An 18,980-nucleotide genomic window follows, 5' to 3' on the forward strand; every position below is an offset into this window, starting at 1 on the left:
TCACTCCTCCATGGCACCTGATCCCACCTCTAAATTTTTAGGTCCTTGTTTGCTCTGCTCCAAATTTGTATCGTTTCATTAGACTTTCGAGATTGAATACTTTTCATTATCTTCATATTTCATTGAAAGTTTTTCATTAAGAACAGGGTCAGTCCCGTGTAAGTTACGGTTTTCTGATATCCATCCTCACTGTTGACTGCACTGTTTTGGAATTTTTGTAAAGAAATAACTGTGAACTTTTACATTCCTGATTCCACCTCTGAAATTGCCAGGGGCCTCTGTTTTACGCCATGTTCACAAATTTGTATTGTTTTTAGGCTTTTTGAGATCGACCACTCTTCGTTATCTTCATATATATCAATTGATGTTCCTTTCTAATTATAAGAAAAGGTTTCCCCGAGAATTCCTTTTTGTTCAATAAAGATTTGGCATCAAATATAAATCCTAATTTTCGGTTTTCAAGGATTTGCAGTGATTACATCTTTCTCTCTTCTTTGTTTTCAGGGGAACATGCCGCCTCTTACAATCTTCCTTCTCGCCATCAGTAAGTGGTATTTTGTGTTTAGCTTCAAAATTTTGTACATTTTGCAAAATGCAACAATCTGTTACAAATATAAGCAAATAAAAGTAGAGGTCATTTTCTTTTCCAATCCTGTTTACTTTTATCCGTTTTGAATGCATTTGGCTAAAATAAATAAATTAATTTATAAATACATTAATACACACTTATTATCAGCAAGAGTCTTTTTTTTAAATTTAGGCAAGATTTGTTTTCTCCTAAAAATTGAAGAAAACACAAAGAATGAAATCATTCAAAATATTTATGAGATGTTTATTGTTTATTTAATAAATCTAGCATCTTACTCTTGATTCATAAGTAAATAATAAAGTTCATTGTGACAAGAACCCATTCTAGAACCCATTGTTTACCTTAGAATTTTCTTTTAAATATCTTAAGCTAAATATAAACATGTGCACTGTAATAATATACATTTTTTTCATTTACAGTTGTCACATTTGTTTATTGTGACAAGAATGAAATACGGTTGGAACAAGATCTAATGAGAAACTACAGCAAAAACATTCGACCATCCAAGAACCACAGGGATCGTTTAGACGTACTTCTGACAGTATCTTTAATTGGCATTGTTCGCGTTGTAAGATAACTACATAATTAAGAGTGCTACAGAATTGTGTAGCTTTGGTTGCTTTTGCACTACTAAACCAAAAATTTTATGTCATTGCCATTTTTTGCTGACAATGACAGACAATAAAAATGATTTTTTTTATTCTCATAACTGAAAAATAGTATATAGAAAATACCAAGGTACAAGGTGTACAAGCGATATAATAAACAGAAAATATGTATTACATACCTTAAGAAAGGATAATAATGTTATTAATCAAGAGAGTCAACTCTCTAAATCATGTATCTAACAATGTTACAAATTTCACAAAGTAGATTTGTATTTGTTAAATTGAAAAGCATTTCAAAGTTCCAGACATTTGAACTCGATTGATAATAATTTGGTAAGTGCATAACTTTTGAGTTCTTCATAAATACCTCGGTGCATTTAAATAAATAATGAAGTTCATTCCCAATTTCAATGCAATAATATAATTTACAAATTATGTTCTCTCTTGGGGTGTTAAACCATCTACCAGTCTCATTAGGTAGTTGTGTAATGCCAGCTCTAAATATTTCTTAAATAGTCCAAGTGGCAAATTCAACAAATATCCTTCAAAGATTGAGGTTTTCATTAAAGATTCTGTAATTAAAACGATTTGATTGCACTTCATTTAGCCATGATTGCTGAAACGGTTCTAAAGGAGTGGTGTGTCTTATTTTTAACCAAGATATATTAATTGAAATTTCACATCACACATAGGTAAATCCCCATTCATTTAAAATTTTCTGAACAAACTCACACCATGGATTCCGATGATTTTTTCAGTGCGCATAAAAGTTTAAAAAACAATTTAGTATTAAGTAGTTTACCCCTCAAAGAATTATTCTAACTTTGACATCAACTAATAAAGGATATCAGCCAAGTTTCCAATACACCCTTAAGTATGGTTATTAGGTTCTCTAACTTAAAATATGTTTACAGAATTTTAAGTGTAGTTTCTCAATAAGTTTAGTACTGTGATAATCCCACATTTTACCCCATATCGAAGTATTAGTTTGATAGTTAAATATCTAATCTTCTATCAATTCCCAAATTTTTCTTTAATATCCACCAATAACACTTTATATACTTTTGTTAGCTCAGTCATACAGTTCTTCGGTATTCGAATTAAAAGAATTGCTTTCACAAAATCGAACACCAAAATCTTTAAAAATATCAACAAATCAAGATGAGAACCTTCAAATGTAAAAGATATTACAATTTTGGATTTCTTACTATAAAATTTAAGATGTCAGTTCTTGCAATACAAATATTTTTAGACAAAAGCATTAAATAATGAAAATCCTCTGATTTTCTAACAACCTTGTTGACCAGTAAATAGTCCGCCAAAATTGGATAGAAAGCTAGACAAACAAACATTCAAACAAGTTGGAGCAATCAGTCACTTCATCAATTTCTACCCTTAGTTGATAAAATTCATAAACAATAAGTTATTAGATAATTTCACCTAAAATACCCATATCATTTTTTATTTTCATAAAGGAAGAACACAATCAGCTATTAATTTCCAGCTGTTGGCTTCAGATGGTGAGTAATACATGCATAAACAAAGTTTATTTAAATATATGTATATGCGCATGTAAATATACTCAAAAAGGAGAAGATAAATATAGCATTCATTTGTTTGATAGCTTTTGTGTATATTTCAATTATCCATAATTTATATAAAGCTGAAATTAAATAGAATTTTTTTTCATAAATGGAACAACACTACATTTGTTTCTAGTGTAATTAATTAATTCTTAACACATTTCATTTGTAAATAAGAACATTTTCTATCAATGCATATGTATTGTATATAAAAACGTGGATTCAATGTTGAAAAATCCTTACTATTTTGAAAATGAAAATACGATGTTCGTCACTTTTTCAACTTTGAAAAATGTAGCAAACTTAACTTTGATACAACGTTGAAATATCAACGAACATTCAACGTTGAAAATATATTGCATCTTCAACGTGGGTTCAACGTTGTAAAACGTTGAAACCTCAATATTGAAGAGTATGAATTATAGTTGTTCAATGTCGCAATTTTTTCCCCACGACTTTCAACATCGAAATAACGTTTAGTATCTACTGGGAATTGCATTCATTATTCTAGTTATACTATACCCATAAAGTATAAATAATGCACGTTAATTTTGTTTAACACACTGAATAAACGATGATCAATTTTGATATATTCGCTATTTTGACTTACATAAAGAAAATAATAATATTTTACATTATAAATGAGTTTTAAATATCATTGCAGCGGCGTATAAGTAGGCCTTATTGAGAAATGGGATAAAGATGTGTTTACCTTTTCTTGTCAAAGTACCTGAGAAAAACATTTCCAGAGATTTTGTTTTACGCATTAAAGCAATGGTCATTTAATTTGATAGTTACACATTCTTAATGATATTTGTTTATTTTTTACAGAATTGGACAGATGTGAATCTTAGCTGGGATCCTAATGAATATGATGACCTAAAACTTATCCATCTTCATTATGATCAAATCTGGAAGCCGGATATCATTCTATATAACTCGTAAGCCTCCAATTACCATCTCCTGTTATGACTAACTTTTAGTGAATCGGATTCAACATGTTAGCTATAATTTAAAGATTTAGTGTTTCATGATTTTTGTTTGATATTTTATGAAGTCAATGAATTTTCCCAATGATTTTTCGTATATAATCTTCATTTAAAAAGATGTGTTTTCCAGGATTGATTCAAGCACGGGATCTTCAAGCAGTACAAATATTCCCATAAATTCGAAGGGACAAGCATTGTGGTGGTCACGATGGATATTTAAAAGCACGTGTGTTATGGATATACAATATTTTCCTTTCGATGTGCAAGAATGTTTCCTTGATTTTGGATCTTGGTCATTTGACAACAGTGACATTAATGTTATTCCGGACAACCTTGATGCCGATCTTGATGATTATCACCCAAATTCAGAGTTTGATCTTGTGAAATACACAATTAATAACTACACATTGCTTTATGCTGAATGGACTCATCCGTTCCTTTACATTAGATACACGATAGTTTTGAAGCGTAAACCGCTTTTTTATTTGTATAATATCTTGATGCCGACAATTTTACTTATAATCATATCACTTATTGGATTTTTCGTCCATGGATCTGAGGAGAAAATATCCATTGGATTAACAACATTGTTGTCTATGGTTGTTTTACAAATGGTTGTGGCTGATAGTCTCCCTCCAGTATCAGATGCAATCCCTCTCATAAGTAAGTCTTAAATCGATTTAAAATATGACACATATTTTTATGTAAAAAACAATGCTGCAGTCACTTTAAATGCTTTGACAAAGGTTAAAACCTTATTGCAAAACTCTATCTCTCTCTCCCTCTCTCTCTCTCTAATGTCTTGAAAAACTTTATTTATATCTTTTGAACAGTCATGATATTTCTCTTTTAGGTTTATATTATGGAATATCAACCTTGCTTATTTCCCTTTCCATAAGTATCAATGCAGTAACTATGAACGTCTATCACTATGGTGACAGTGGCCGTGAAGTTCCAGCCATTCTTAAAAGAATCTGCTTTGGAATCCTGTCAGGATTTCTCTGTATTTCTATCTCTGTAAAAGAAAACACAAAGCAAAGGGATCCAGATGTCCAGGTATAATAAGGGTTTGTACCTACCCCAGTCATTCAGGCTGAACATTTTGGATATCAAAGTGAAACATTGAAGGTTTTCCATGCCTAATAGGATCAAATTTTCTATCCTTTAATGTCCATCACGTACATAATACTCCAATATTAATTTAAAAGCATTTTACAGTAGATAAGGATTTACTAATAGAAAGTTTCAAAAAGGTAATTAACTTAGCATTAATTTTAACAAAGATTGCATTGAAGTCTATGGGAACAAGCGATATTTTAAAAACAGAAATACAAATAATAAGAATATGAATAAATACTGAAGTGGAAAGATGCCTTAAAACATTAGAAATAGAATAACAATTTAAAACGATTTTTACCAGATAAGTTCTTTTAAGGTCAAGATCTAGTAAATGAAATGTGCCTACAGATCTCTCAAATTTGAGACATAAATTCCTTTAAAGATGCTTTATAACTTTAGCTTGGTCAAATAAGGGGTCTCGGAGCATAATTTTTAGGTAAAGAAGACAAAAAATCATATTTCAATGAACAATTACGAAAACCAGTCATAAATACGGAAATTTTTTCCATACCAGACAATGGAAATGTATCCAGATTGCCTACAGTCTCTTAGAAAAAAGGTAGTTTGTATGTTCTTGGCCTCTTCTTTAAAATGATATTAAATTGAATATAGGTATCGGGATTACTTTTCACATGATTTCAAATTGAATTCCATGAAAAAAAAAATTTCTACATAATTATATAAGAGTCGTAAAGTATGGGAAAAGAAAGTTGAAATTGATTATGACGTCATAATAGATCTAGCACCAAACAGTTAGTCTAAAGTCATTTACTAGATCTTGACCTTAAAACTGATATTTTAATTAAAAAAAAAACAGAGAAAGACGCAGCTAGGTTAAGGACTCCCATATCTACGTCAGCCTATGCAGAGGTTTGGGAGAGCTATTATGACGTCACGTTCAAACAATACAAATGAATCTCGATGAATAAATACTACAATGTTCCTTTTAAAACACACGAAATACTTTCGTTTCTCATAAATGTTGTAAAAATAAATGGATGTGCAACTTATCTTGCCATAATAGCACTTAGCGTATGCAGAATGAAAACCAGCTTGATCTCGCTGTACTTACTGAGATGACGTCATTTCTTAGTTTGACACGCAGTTTCTCTGTATTTGAGGCGTGGATCAAACTTTTATCGTGGCTTGTAAAAATGAAAATAGATACGAAACATGCGTAGTCAGACAGAAAGAGAGACATATTCTGAAATATATTAATCCACATTTTATTGTCAAACTAAATTGATAATGTGTAGACTTTATATATAGCCGTAGGGAGCACATTTGTACAGTAACGTGCTAAAATGAGGGGTCCAGCCCCTCGAAAATATAAAAAGTTCAACGATATCCGTTTCACTATAAATTCTGAATTTTTAAACACGTGTAGCCATTATTCCTACTGTTCTGAAAAGTGCTGGGAGCTGGTTATACATTGTTTATTTATTCCGTAATCTAACATTATTCCAGTGCGTATTACATTTTTGTCTGGAGTTTATAGAAAGACGGCTAAATTTTAAACAATTCTCAAGCATGAGGAAGTTGCTCCCAGCACTTTTCGGGTTAAGGAATTTGTCTCAAAGAAAACAAAATAAATTTTATAGCGGAAGAATGTCCGTTTATCGTTGAACTTTTACGATCTTTGTAGTAGTACATATATGGTCCAATTTTAAACCTGTCACGTGACAAACAGCTGATGTAAGCGATGTCACTTTGGCCGAACTCAGCAGAGACCCGATATATATACAAATGCAATCACCACAATTCACATTTATCAAAACTACTGCTGTTAAAAAAATATTAAAAATTGTATTCATTTTCCCTGAATATATAAAGGCGTATATTTCATGGGCGTCCTTAACCTAGCTGCGGATAACTCTTACCAAAATTCAAGGCCATAAATTAGGACACATCCCTACCTTACTCTTGTTAATAGTAATAAACGGGATTATGTCTGTATATACTAAGTATTCAATCCCTACACATCTGTTATATATTCAATTTCATTAAATTTGTTGCTATTAGGGATGCAATACCTTAAATTCAAATTTCAAATACCCGATGTAAAGCAGGTACAGATATTTGCTTTTAAGAAATATCAGGTAGTCTATTGTCGGCTTTCACCTCCAACGAATCAATAAATAGAACCTTATTTCTTTGAATTAATTTTCCAAATAATATATTAATGCGAAATAATATTATTTTAGTTTTGCCTCTTTAATTATACATTCTGAGATCATACATGTATCAATGAACGTTCTCCACTCGGAATACAAGTAATAATGTTAAAATGATTCTACACATAGAGGCAGAATGTTTATTGGTATCTCCGATATACATTTTTAAAAGAGAAATTGAACGTGTTACTGATATGTTTCATTTTTTCCCATTCTTAGTGTATAATTATTAAAACATATGATCCTTCATTTAGAACAGTACATATTCATCCTTTCTTCTCGACTGAATTTCTATTGTATTGAATTTAGCGAAAAAAGTACTTTACTCAATGGCATTTAGTTTTAGCAGTCATTTATCATAAATATTGGATTATATGTAATCTTCCTTCCAACATATTTCTCCATACATGTTATTGTGTTTTAAATTTGCATTTAACACATAAAATGTAAGTAGTAGCCTGCAATACGTACAAAACAAAAGCTACACATATTTATCAGTTTAAATGACGGATTTTCTGGTAAGGAAACCGGAACAGACGTTAAATTTTACAAGTTAATCCAACCATATACATCTTCACTGCTTTTATCATTAAATAACACAGAGTATTTCCTGTGATGACAGAAGAGACATTCTGTTGTTTCATAAATATTGTGACTTTTTCTAATTTCTTATGTTTTGTGAGGTTCATTTATTTGATTTTTTTTTAGCAAGGACATGACTACAGGACAGAAGGAACAGACGAACGTTCTCTCAGGCACCGTTTCAACGAAACACACGAACACGGTGCAGAACGAACCTCACCTGATAGAATAAAAGACCTTGTCTTACTTGAAGAAATGCTGCAGTTGGTTCTGAGAAGTATCAACCAGGAAAATGACAAGCGTATGCAGGAGGAACGGCGTTCGGATTCCCTGAAACGTGAATGGCAAGAACTAGCCTGCGTCTTAGATAGACTGTTTCTAGTCATTTTCCTAATAATTTATGCTTGTTTGACAATGTCGTTATTTATTTCACATCAAAATTGATGCTTAGATAAAAGCAAAAACCAATTAAAAGAAATGCACCTTAGGTTTGCCTACGTAAGTTTTATTCTGATTTACAAAAAGCAATTTTTCTTCGATGTGGCTAAGAACAAAGTAATTGTTTTTGCATGCTACACAGGTAAAATTGCAACGTATGTTTAACACATATTGAACATACGTTGAACATATGTTCTGAAACATATGTTTGCCATAAAAAACGAGCAACATATGTTTAACATATGTTTATGAACATATGTTTATCATATGTTTAACATATGTTGCTTATATGTTTTGTTTGAACATATGATAAACATATGTTTACGTTCATATGTTTTTCATATTTAAACATATGTTAAGTTTAATTCTTAATTACATTTATTTTTAATTATTTTGTATTTCTTTGGATTGCAAAGTTAACTAAATAGTACTCTTGTCCTTTAATCTCTCAATAATAAGAAATCAAAGAACACAATCTCAAGAAATAATCTTGTGATTATTTTTTCAATTTTTTACATAATTCTGGCTTTATTTCCCTGACAGTGACTGCATTGCTTCTGAAATGATAAAGAAAAAAATAATAAAAATTAAGAAGTCAATTACATGTATAATTAATTAGCACAAAGAGTTATAAATGAGCACTTACAATTTTTTTTCTTGGCCTGTTCTTTGTTTTCTTCCATTTTACAACCCCTTGGAACCTCATCATAGGATTTGAAATTGTCACATGTTATGGTACTGGGCGGCAGTACAGTGGAGACTCAAATTTTAAGGTTCTATTGATTAATAAAGGTTCTCTGATATACAAATTAAACTCTACATGTAATTTAAGTTCATACATTGAAGATATTTGTCATGTGCAAACAAATGCATACCCATTCTCCTAAACAGTTATCCGTTATGATACGAGTTAAACCTAATTTCATAAAACATTATCTGGTGTTGTAAAACACCATATAATGTTATGTCCAAGACAATTTCAGTCTTGGAACATATGCTTAAAAATAAAATCATTTAAAGAAATTAGTTTTTCTAAATGTTTACAAATGAATTTGGAATGTTGAAATAGTATAATACATTAATATTAAAGGGATAATCAGATACAATGTATATTTGGACATAAAAAAATACAGGCAAAAATACAGGCAGAGAAATAGACATTTTGTTTTCAATATATCCCAAAACTTTGTTTGGAAGAAAATAAGAAAGCTTGTAATACAGGGTGTACTTAACTATTCTGGAGCAAGCCTAGCAAGGGTCATGGTGTTCTTCAATGTTATTCATAGCATGGAGGGGAGCCTATAAAAATTGTAAAATATATATTCATACAGTAAATATTTTCTAATCAAATTCCAATCAAAACTTAAAAGAAACTTCGAAAGAGAGTGAGTACAAGTCTCTAGTTTCTCTAGTGTTGAAAAAAATTCTATGGCAATTAATATATAAATAAGTAATAGATAAGCTGGTGCAGTTTAAATACATTTAAACTATTATCTTGAATGCCAGATTAGGTTGAAATTGAGCATCTTTCAGATATTTTATAGTTTAAAAGCCAGCAAATTCTATCCATATCAATATTTTCAATATTTTAGTAAAAAAAGAGTTTGATTAATTTTTCATAAAGTAAACCAGTGTAGAATTAAGAAGCAAAAAGAAATTTCTGAAGAAATATTTTGTTATTAAAGAGTCACTCTGTAATTACTGTGATTATTATATGTATTTATTTTCACCTGTATATTGTGATCGTGTAATCTTCAGTCAAATCAGCTCTGGGTTGAATCGTCATTCTTAACAGCTTTGAGTTCTTTCAATAAAAACGGCACCCTAACACTGAACTCCAGCTGCTTAATGCTTAATAAAAACAAACATTTTCCATTAATAATTTGATAAAAGAACCGAATGGATAACCATCTTAACATATGCTACATACAAACTGCTATGCACCATTTCTACTTTAACTTTCATGTCAAGATCGTACATATGCAAACGTAATTATTGACAAAAGGAAAACAAATCTGAAAAATTGGTAATGCTCAATGGTTTTTACATTCGTCGAAAACAAATCCAAAACTAGTGCTAATTGTAACGGGAACCGTTACAGATGTTCCCCAAACGGCTCCCCAATCCCTTATGATGCCCCATTCCCTACAAGCTTCAATAAATTAGACAATACTTTTGTAATATAGATGGACACTTTATTTTTAAGGGTATTTCATTGGAAAACTACTCCGATATAGCCATATGGGTATTAGCCAATCAAATTTCAGCGCGTGTGCTTGCACATGTTTTCTACATTTTTCACATTAATTATCTTATAGTGTCTCACAATACATACATTTGTTTTAAAAATTAAAGAATTTCATTGAAAAATAAGAGAGATGTACCCTTTAAGTATTAGCCAATCAAAATTCAGCATATGCACATGCATGGCCTTGCATTCAATTTTGATAGTATCATAATGTAGGAGCTCTATGTGCCTATCCATGTCATAAATTTCATCCTGTTTTGTTGAAAACCAAGGGAGTTATAGACATTTAAAGTTTCAACCAATCAGATTGCAGCACACCTGCATGCGCGTGTTTTCAAGAAATTTCCTATATAAAATGTTGTAGCACCTTATAATATATACTTATATTCTAATTTTCAAAGTATTTTGTCAAAAAACAAGGAAATTATTGAGATTTTTGTATCAGCCAATCAGAGAAGAGCGCACGTGCATGCGCTTGAGTTCACGCTAATTTGACCATGTTATCTTGTCTAGAATACTAATATATCTTTATATTTTGAGTTTCAAAGCAATTCATCAAGAAATATAAAAGTTACGGCTTCATCAAGTATATCAGTCATTTCACTCATTGCACGCGCGCGCACGTGCATGCATGTGCGCGCAAAATGACCTTCGTTCCGAACACCTACACAACATGCCTATTAACCCTAAAAAGGTTTCATGTCAATCGGATGAGTGGTTCTATGAGAACACTCCCGGACAAAAAAGTACCGGAGAAGAAAGTAGAAAAAAAGAATAATAATAATAATAATAAGAAGAAGAAGAAGAAGAAGAAACAGAGTAAAAACAATATGTTCCCAAACTTCGTTTGGGGAACATAATAAGAAGAAACAGAGTAAAAACAATATGTTCCCAAACTTCGTTTGGGGAACATAAAAACGTAGACAAGATCACTAGGTATATCCACAGGCACTTGTGTCATATACGCGGTACCCCTACTTATTGGTAAAAATAAGTAGGGGTACCCCGTACTAAACAAGTGCCTGTGGGTGTATCGTCTTCTTACGAACTGCATTAATTACAATTACAGTTAGATGTTATGCAAGTCACAAGAGTACTAGACGTTATGAATCTGTCACCCTAAAGAAATTCTCTTAACACCATGAACTAAATTCTAAAATCATATCTGAGAGCACTTACTTGTTTCCAACACCCAACATTTCTGCTGCAGCAGTGACGTCAAAAATGACGTACGTACACTTTCATCCCATAAAAACCAAAACCGGTCCGGAATTAAATAAAGTGTGGAATGATTTTTTTTTTTTCACTCATATAATAAATCCAAACAAAACGTGGTAAAATACAAATTTATTAATTCTTGATCAAATTAATTGGGGAATACAATGTTCAAGAAGACAAATTTTGATTTGAAGAAAGGAGGGGGGGGGGGCTGAATTTGGAGAAACGAGTGGAGGAGGGGTGCAGGGTAATAGAATAGTTAACCCATCCCTTTTTTTCAAGAAATGATCATTCTTTTGAATAAATAAGTATTCAAATTGATCTTGATAAATGTTATTGAAATTATTTTTTAACATGCAGTCTACTTGCATTTGCGGGGGTTGCTTGTCAACTCCGGCTGTTCGGAGGTTGCCCCTTCGAAAACCGTTACTATGGACTTGAAGTGCCTATGGTGCGATTCTATGCATGAGTGTTGGGGGCATCGACCTGGAAACTCCCCTTTCAAAATTTGCGGGATCATTCCCCACGTGTTAAAATATAACATATAACTTGTGTTTTTTATATTAGGCTTAATATTAAATTATTGCTGGTTTACTTATTAACATTACATTAATTAACATATTTTTATCTCGTTAAATTAAAATAAAATTAATTCAAATAACGATAACATTAATTTAATATTAAATGAAATAAATGTGAAAAGTCTATTGGTTATTATATAATGTTCAGTATGAAGTTTATGTGAAACTCAAAACATATGTTGAACATATGTTTGAAACAACCATATGTTTAAAATATGTTCAACATAAGTTAAACATATAGTTACCACAAACATAATTATGTTCAACATATGTTTTGAGTCTGCTATATGTTTAACATATATTTTAAACATATGTTCAACATATTTTTTAAACATATGTTCAACATACGGTCGAAAATTTATATGGTCAACATATGTTACTCGAAAGATATGTTGAACATACGTTGCAATTTTACCTGTGTACACTTTTCGCCTGCACATGTATGCACACGATGAGGATAAATCAAGGTTAAGATACACGAACCCATCCAACATTTCTGTCAGAGACTTTTTTAAAGTTCCTTTATATTTTTGAAACTTGTCCAGGTCCATACTTTTGCATGGTTTTTCTGTAGATTTAATATTTGGTGTCAAGGTGGTACGTAATTTTAACCACCCAGGCGCAAGATTAAATGTGTTTATTTTTGTTCACTTGCAGATATATTCAATGCATATTTTGATGTACATTTTAAAGTATAAATTTGATATGATACGATGTACATTTTAAAGTATAGATTTTCAATTCAATGTGCAAAATGGAAGACCATTCATCTTGCTTTTTTCATTCAATATGATCAGCTGATCAAAAACGTTTTGAAAAGGATTTAAATATAACAATTTTAACAAATTGAAAAGTAGAAAAATGAGAAAAAGAAAGAAAGGAAGGGAAGGGAGAGAGAAAATGTACTTTTACATCCCTTGCAGAATTATGTCACTCATATGAGATGTCACCAGATATTGGTAAAAATGCTTGAGACGGTATATATTGCTGGCGACAATATGTACGTACTCACACTGCACATAATGTCGTCCATCGGTACATACATTTATTGTCACTGGCCTTTCTTCCCTCCTGCAGAATCGACGACAAAATGTACAGTCACATATCGGCTCATATTGTCTTTATCGCTAAAATATTGTTTTGAAAAATAATTTCTGGGATCTTGAATAGAGAGGGAAAGATAAACTCTCTCTCTCACAGAGAGAGAGAGAGAGAGAGAGAGAGAGAGAGAGAGAGAGGCAGTCAGAGTCTAGGGCAGAGAGATAAGTAAACAAGCAACAATGTAGAGAGAATACTTTTTAGTCAGAAAATCGTGTCATGGATTGGTCTACACCAGTACGATATGCCAATATACAGGAATTCAGGATTTACCTGATAAATCAGCATATTCTCTTTTTCTCGGTATGTATATATATTTATAGATTGAGTATTACTTTTTCTTTTCAGTAATAAAATTAACAGGATTATATTTTTGTATGACTCTTATACATGAAATATATGGAGATAACGAACAGTATTCAAGCGCAAAAGTCCATTATACAATACAAAATAGGAGCAGAGCAAACACGGACCTCCAAACATCAGAGGTGGGATCAGGTGCCATGGAGGAGTGAGCATCCCCTGCCGACCGGTCACACCCGCCGTGTGCTCCATGTCATGATCGGGAAATAACGGAAAAATCCGTCGACAATTCAGTGTGTAAATAATGGCCTAACAATTAGTATGAAAAACGTCAGTCAGCATTTGACTCAATGATAAATTGCATTTGCTGACAAGGTCATTGTATCGACCATAGAACTTACGAAATGATGACTTTAAACGAGACAGCTGATATTCTTGTTTCATCAACTTATTTGTCAATAATTTACCTCGTTTTAGAAATTGTACATACGTAGAGCATGCTCTTGCGTATCGAATCAACTGAGAGATATATACCCCGTATGCAGGTGATACAGGTATATTGCTGCATGAGTAAGGGAAGTTGACGATTGAAAAGTTGAAGTCATCACGTTTATCATAAAGCTTGGTTGTTAGATTGCCATTAACGTCTTTTACCATTAACATATATCGAAATCATTACGGTTATAATCAACTTTTAAAAAAAAAAAAAAAGTCTTCTCATTAAATCTATTTCTGTTAAATCTATATTTATTCATAAGTGCTTCTTCATTCATATTGTAAAATTGATCAGAACTTTTAGTGCTCTGAATATCAATGAGCCAAAAGTTATGAAAGTTCTTTTTTTAACAGAAAGTGGATGTTTGATTGAATTTTCAGAGAGAGATAGAGAAACTTTCCTGGTCTCTTTTTATGAATTTATGTCATTATCACTATTCTCCTCTCCAATGTATTACATGTACTCATGCATATTATATATAACGGCCATTGCATCTGCTTCACTGTAGTTGATACATAGGTAATTAGAGATTACAATGCTCACCTCAGCGAACGTTATGTAATGGATAAATAAGGAGATGGTGTTGAATAGTTAAGAGAAAACATTCCCTCCGAGGGCCGAAGGCCCGAGGAGGGGAATTTTTTTCTCTAAACTATTCAACACTATCGATTTATTTATCTTACTTTAAAAACTTTCCGACTTTGGACCCCAAAGAAACGTTTACCCATTCATATATCCACCTTTGCTGTATTACAATGAGATCTAGCCCATTTATATATCCAACAGTGACACAATACAATAGCCTAATCGAACACCCCTTTTATTCATGGACTAGTGAGCATGAAACTGCGTGGTGCTAGCGTCATTTCAAACATTCCCATTGTTCTGAACAGTCATGAAATCAGATGAAGAATAGTTTTAAATCCAAAGTAAATTTAGAGAGGTTCAGATAGTGTTTTGAATACTTTGACCTGAAAACAGAAGAAAACTACAGAATTTTGATAAAAGGTTGGAAATCTATCATTACATATAAGATGATGACTTGTTGAGGAAAAGTGTTGGAATCTTATGGAGTTCCATTCGAACAATACTTCTAGTAGTGCTAAAACAGATGAAAAGATTGTCGGTGCTATGCGGAACCAGCTTTAAAAATATTCCATATCAAGATCTGCAATAAAAAGGCGACAAAAAAAAAAAAAAAAAAAATAGATGGGCTATCAATTTATTGAATTGTTTTGGGAATTACACTGGAAAAGAATGAGAACGGAGATGAACCTTGAAAAATCTGAGAGTATTTGCTGATAACGGACCCCTGAAGTAATAATCTGCAACAGGAAGTGATGTGGTTTAAGGTTCAAGGTGAACATGTATTAATAAGCGTGTCAAAAAGTAATGCTTTCAAAATTTAGGACCGGAAACATTCTGTTAAAATACCATCGGGTAAGTATTGGATATTTTATTGACGACAAGAGTCTTAATAGTGTGCACAATTCGGAGGAATCGAAATTTTTTGTGAGCATTGAAAGTATATTTTAACACTATTTTAATGGTGTGAAAAATGTGAAGTGATTAAAATTCCGTGTGCATTGGACATAAATTCGTATAGTGTGACAAATTCGGAGTAATTATTTTTATGTGCATTGGAAATACATTTTAAACTCTTTTATCTCTTTTGTACATTGCATAATTATTTTTGTATGCACAGTTGGATATTTAAATATCCAGCCGATAGGCAGTTGGATATGTGAATAATCAACTGATGGCCAGTTGGATCTTTAAATATCCAACTAGTGATAGTTGAATCGGTAAAATATTTGTAGACTAATAACAATGTGTGACGTCATTGAAGTTTTTTAACTTTAAGGTAAAGTCCTACATGCACTTAACTAATAATATAGGAGTGTGCATCCCTAGATGCCACATTTATGCAATTTTTGTAACATATGGCATCATTTTAAGGTCTCATCCGAAAGATTATCAACTTGTTCTTCAAAGTGCAGAGCGCTTGTCGAAGGAGCAGTTATCAACTTAGGATTACAAAGGCTCAAATGGAACCCACGACTTTCGGATTACTGAGCGAGCGCTCTACCAACTTGACCAAATGTGCGACCGTTGCAAGAGAGAGAGAGAGAGAGAGAACTAATATTGATGTAGTTTCCAAATTCATAACTTCGATCTTTGTTGAAATCAAATTGGAGGGATTCATGTTTATCTTTTTTTCTCTCTCTAATTAAAGGATGCTCTACTAATAGATATTAGTTAAAATTGTACTTATTTCAACTTGGACAATTTTGTCACTTTTGAACCAAATGAAGAAAGTCTTATATAGAAGCCATTTGAAATTATTATCCTTGGATGTTTCAATACAATATGAACAGACATTGAACATTGTTTATAAATGACTTTACCTGGACTTTAACAGTCTCATTTAATTCTCTGTGTGTGTCATACATAGAATGCTAAAGAACGTTACACGAAAATTATCATGATTTAATAAAATTCTTTCTCAGAGTGACAAACTTACGTTAAATTAAAATAGAATTGTGCATAATCACTTGATTCTTAATTGGAAACTAATAGGAATTGTAAAATGATATTGTAGAATCGGTTATGTTTTATGTAAAGGTTATAGGCCGAAAAATTTTCTTATGATGTTTTGGCCTTTTTTGTTTTGATGTGCAATCCTTTTGCTAAGTTATCATATTTTACGTGACTGATAACCAAAGCTTGTGAATCTGATCCCCCTCTTGTGTGTTAAATTGTTCAAGTTTATACCGTCATTTTAATAAATGACATTATTCATCTCTAAGACAGTGCTTTGTTTGACTTGTGCAAAATCAGCAAAAACAAGCTGCGTTGAGCTTGCCTATAAGCAGTAGAAGACATAAATAAATATGTGATATTTACGTTTAACTTCCTTGTTAGGACTACTTGTGGTCACCAAACATAATATTTACAATAAACAAAAAAAAAAAAAAAAAACTCGACTTTCTGTTAACAATTTACTGAAAGTAGCAAGATTAGTGTTGAATATTATGAGAATGCAGAGGACATAATTTATAGTCAAATTATTCAATACGTTCTCTAAATATGTATTCACTAGTTTTGCTTTTTTGCAACCCTGACTAAAGGCTAAGTTAATCTTTCTTTATATCATTTTCCAACTTAAAATAATGTTTTTTTTATCTTAAAGACAATGTTTTTTTTTTCATTTTATCTTAAGTAATTTTTAACAAATCATGAAAATAATGGTACGTTTCAATAACTCTACCCATATCTATACTGACGGTGTAAAGATAGAATTTTCATTTCAGCAATAGAAATAGCATTGATTTTTTTTTTTTTTTTTTTTTGTTTGTTTAACGCTACATAAGAGGTTTAACGTCAAAATATAAATTTATACCACCCTTTATCACTATTATTGATGCTTATTGAAAGTAGCCTTTCACAAAATATTCCCTTCAAATCAGAATCCTTTGTCAGATGAATTCGAAGCGTAACCAACTTGCGTAATTTTGTCAAAATCTACGACGAACAGTTAGTGCAATATTTATATTCGATTGTTCTTCTCAAATGTATATATAAGTAATAAAATACAAGATTAAAAACCTCACTTGGAAATGAAACAGGTCGGTAAGTGATCAAATCCTCTGGGCCATCGGCCTTCACGGGATTTGATCACGTGGCAGACCCACTTCATTTCCCAGTAAAGTTTTTAAATTTGTTATTTCTTAAATGAAGCTTTCACACAAGTTTAAACTTTTTTCGCTCAGTGCCTCTTGAGAAAAAAGATTTATAAAAGATTGTCACTAAATTTTCACTAATTCTCAATTATCTCCCCTTGAAAGAGGACGAAGCCCTTCATTTGATCAAACTTGAATCTACATTCACGAATGCGTTGTGGTACGTTTGGTTGAAACTGACCCAGTAGTTCTTGAGAAGAAGTTGGAAATGTGAAAAGTTTATAGCTAAAATATCTAACCCAAACCCCAATTATTTCGGTCCATGTATAAGAATAACGCAAAAAATATTTTCCAAATAATTAATACTGAGCACAAAGACTAACATTAAATCTCCAATTACATATACAAGGATAAAATCATATAAATCAAGAATTTCGGCATTTTGGAATATTATAGTGTTGTAACCAATTCAAGACACAATTTTCTGACCAAAACCTTTTCTCCATACAATATTGCTAGCAATACTAAATAAATATATATAATTTGTTTATCTATCTGCCATGGATTTTGTCCATCCTTCTGTCTGAGTCTCTCTCTCTCTCTCTCTCTCTCTCTCTCTCTCTCTCTCTCTCTCTCTCTGTGTTTGTGTGTGTGTGTGTGTGTGTGTGTGTGGGTGTGATTTTTTTTTTCTAAATTTTCGGCTAGTTACGATAGTTCTTAAATGTTCCTGGAAATAAATTATTGTAAAAAATACCTCTTGCAAGAGAAACTAATTATTTATTTACACGAACTATACGTAAGACAAATGTGTAAGTTTTGCATTAATAGTTATTTATAGTGCATGAATATTTTAGAAATATAAGATAATGCAGCTCTAAATACAATATCAATGTATGGAATAAATACGCTAGATAAAAAAAAAATGATAATACCATCAATTTGATACTTTTTATAGAAATTATGACAATGCAATATTTGTCCTTTATTTTGCAGCTGATAATTTACATTAAATTTTTAATCTCATCATATATACGTTGTTTATTGAATTTTCAAATATACAAATTTACACCTTCTCACCACACAGTTTGTGTGTACATAATATGTATACTATTTTATAGTGTCGTGTCTGGAGGAAAGTGTGTCGCACTGCTAAATAATACCTAACAAACTATTCAGGATTATTATGTGTTTTGATTACTTAGATGAGGGAAAATTAATTTCGAGTATTTCGTGTTTTTGTACAGCACTATTAAATTAAGCCATTCTTTCTA

At 31.5% G+C, this 18,980-nt stretch overlaps 1 protein-coding gene across 1 annotated transcript; it reads left to right on the forward strand.

Annotated features, from left to right (window-relative positions):
• Nucleotides 1-510: 510 nt before the first annotated feature.
• On the forward strand, nt 511-8,088 carry LOC133194981 (neuronal acetylcholine receptor subunit alpha-10-like). The gene is made up of 6 exons (XM_061330873.1): nt 511-544; nt 1,009-1,130; nt 3,612-3,721; nt 3,900-4,432; nt 4,623-4,825; nt 7,771-8,088. Exons 1-6 carry the CDS (start codon nt 511-513, stop codon nt 8,086-8,088), a joined length of 1,320 nt encoding a protein of 439 aa, XP_061186857.1.
• The last annotated feature ends 10,892 nt before the right edge of the window (nt 8,089-18,980 follow it).

This window comes from Saccostrea echinata, unplaced genomic scaffold (genome assembly GCF_033153115.1).
Source record: "Saccostrea echinata isolate AGI-Se365-2 ecotype Australia unplaced genomic scaffold, CSIRO_AGI_Sech_v1 ptg000029l, whole genome shotgun sequence".
Taxonomy (NCBI): Eukaryota; Metazoa; Mollusca; class Bivalvia; order Ostreida; family Ostreidae; genus Saccostrea; species Saccostrea echinata.

Excerpts from the sequence above, each read along its gene's own strand:
- LOC133194981 (XM_061330873.1), top strand. The coding sequence starts at position 511 with ATGCCGCCTCTTACAATCTTCCTTCTCGCCATCA. Across the intron at positions 3,722-3,899 it reads GATATCATTCTATATAACTC|GATTGATTCAAGCACGGGAT; the intron begins GTAAGCCTCCAA and ends TGTGTTTTCCAG. Across the intron at positions 4,826-7,770 it reads AAAGGGATCCAGATGTCCAG|CAAGGACATGACTACAGGAC; the intron begins GTATAATAAGGG and ends ATTTTTTTTTAG.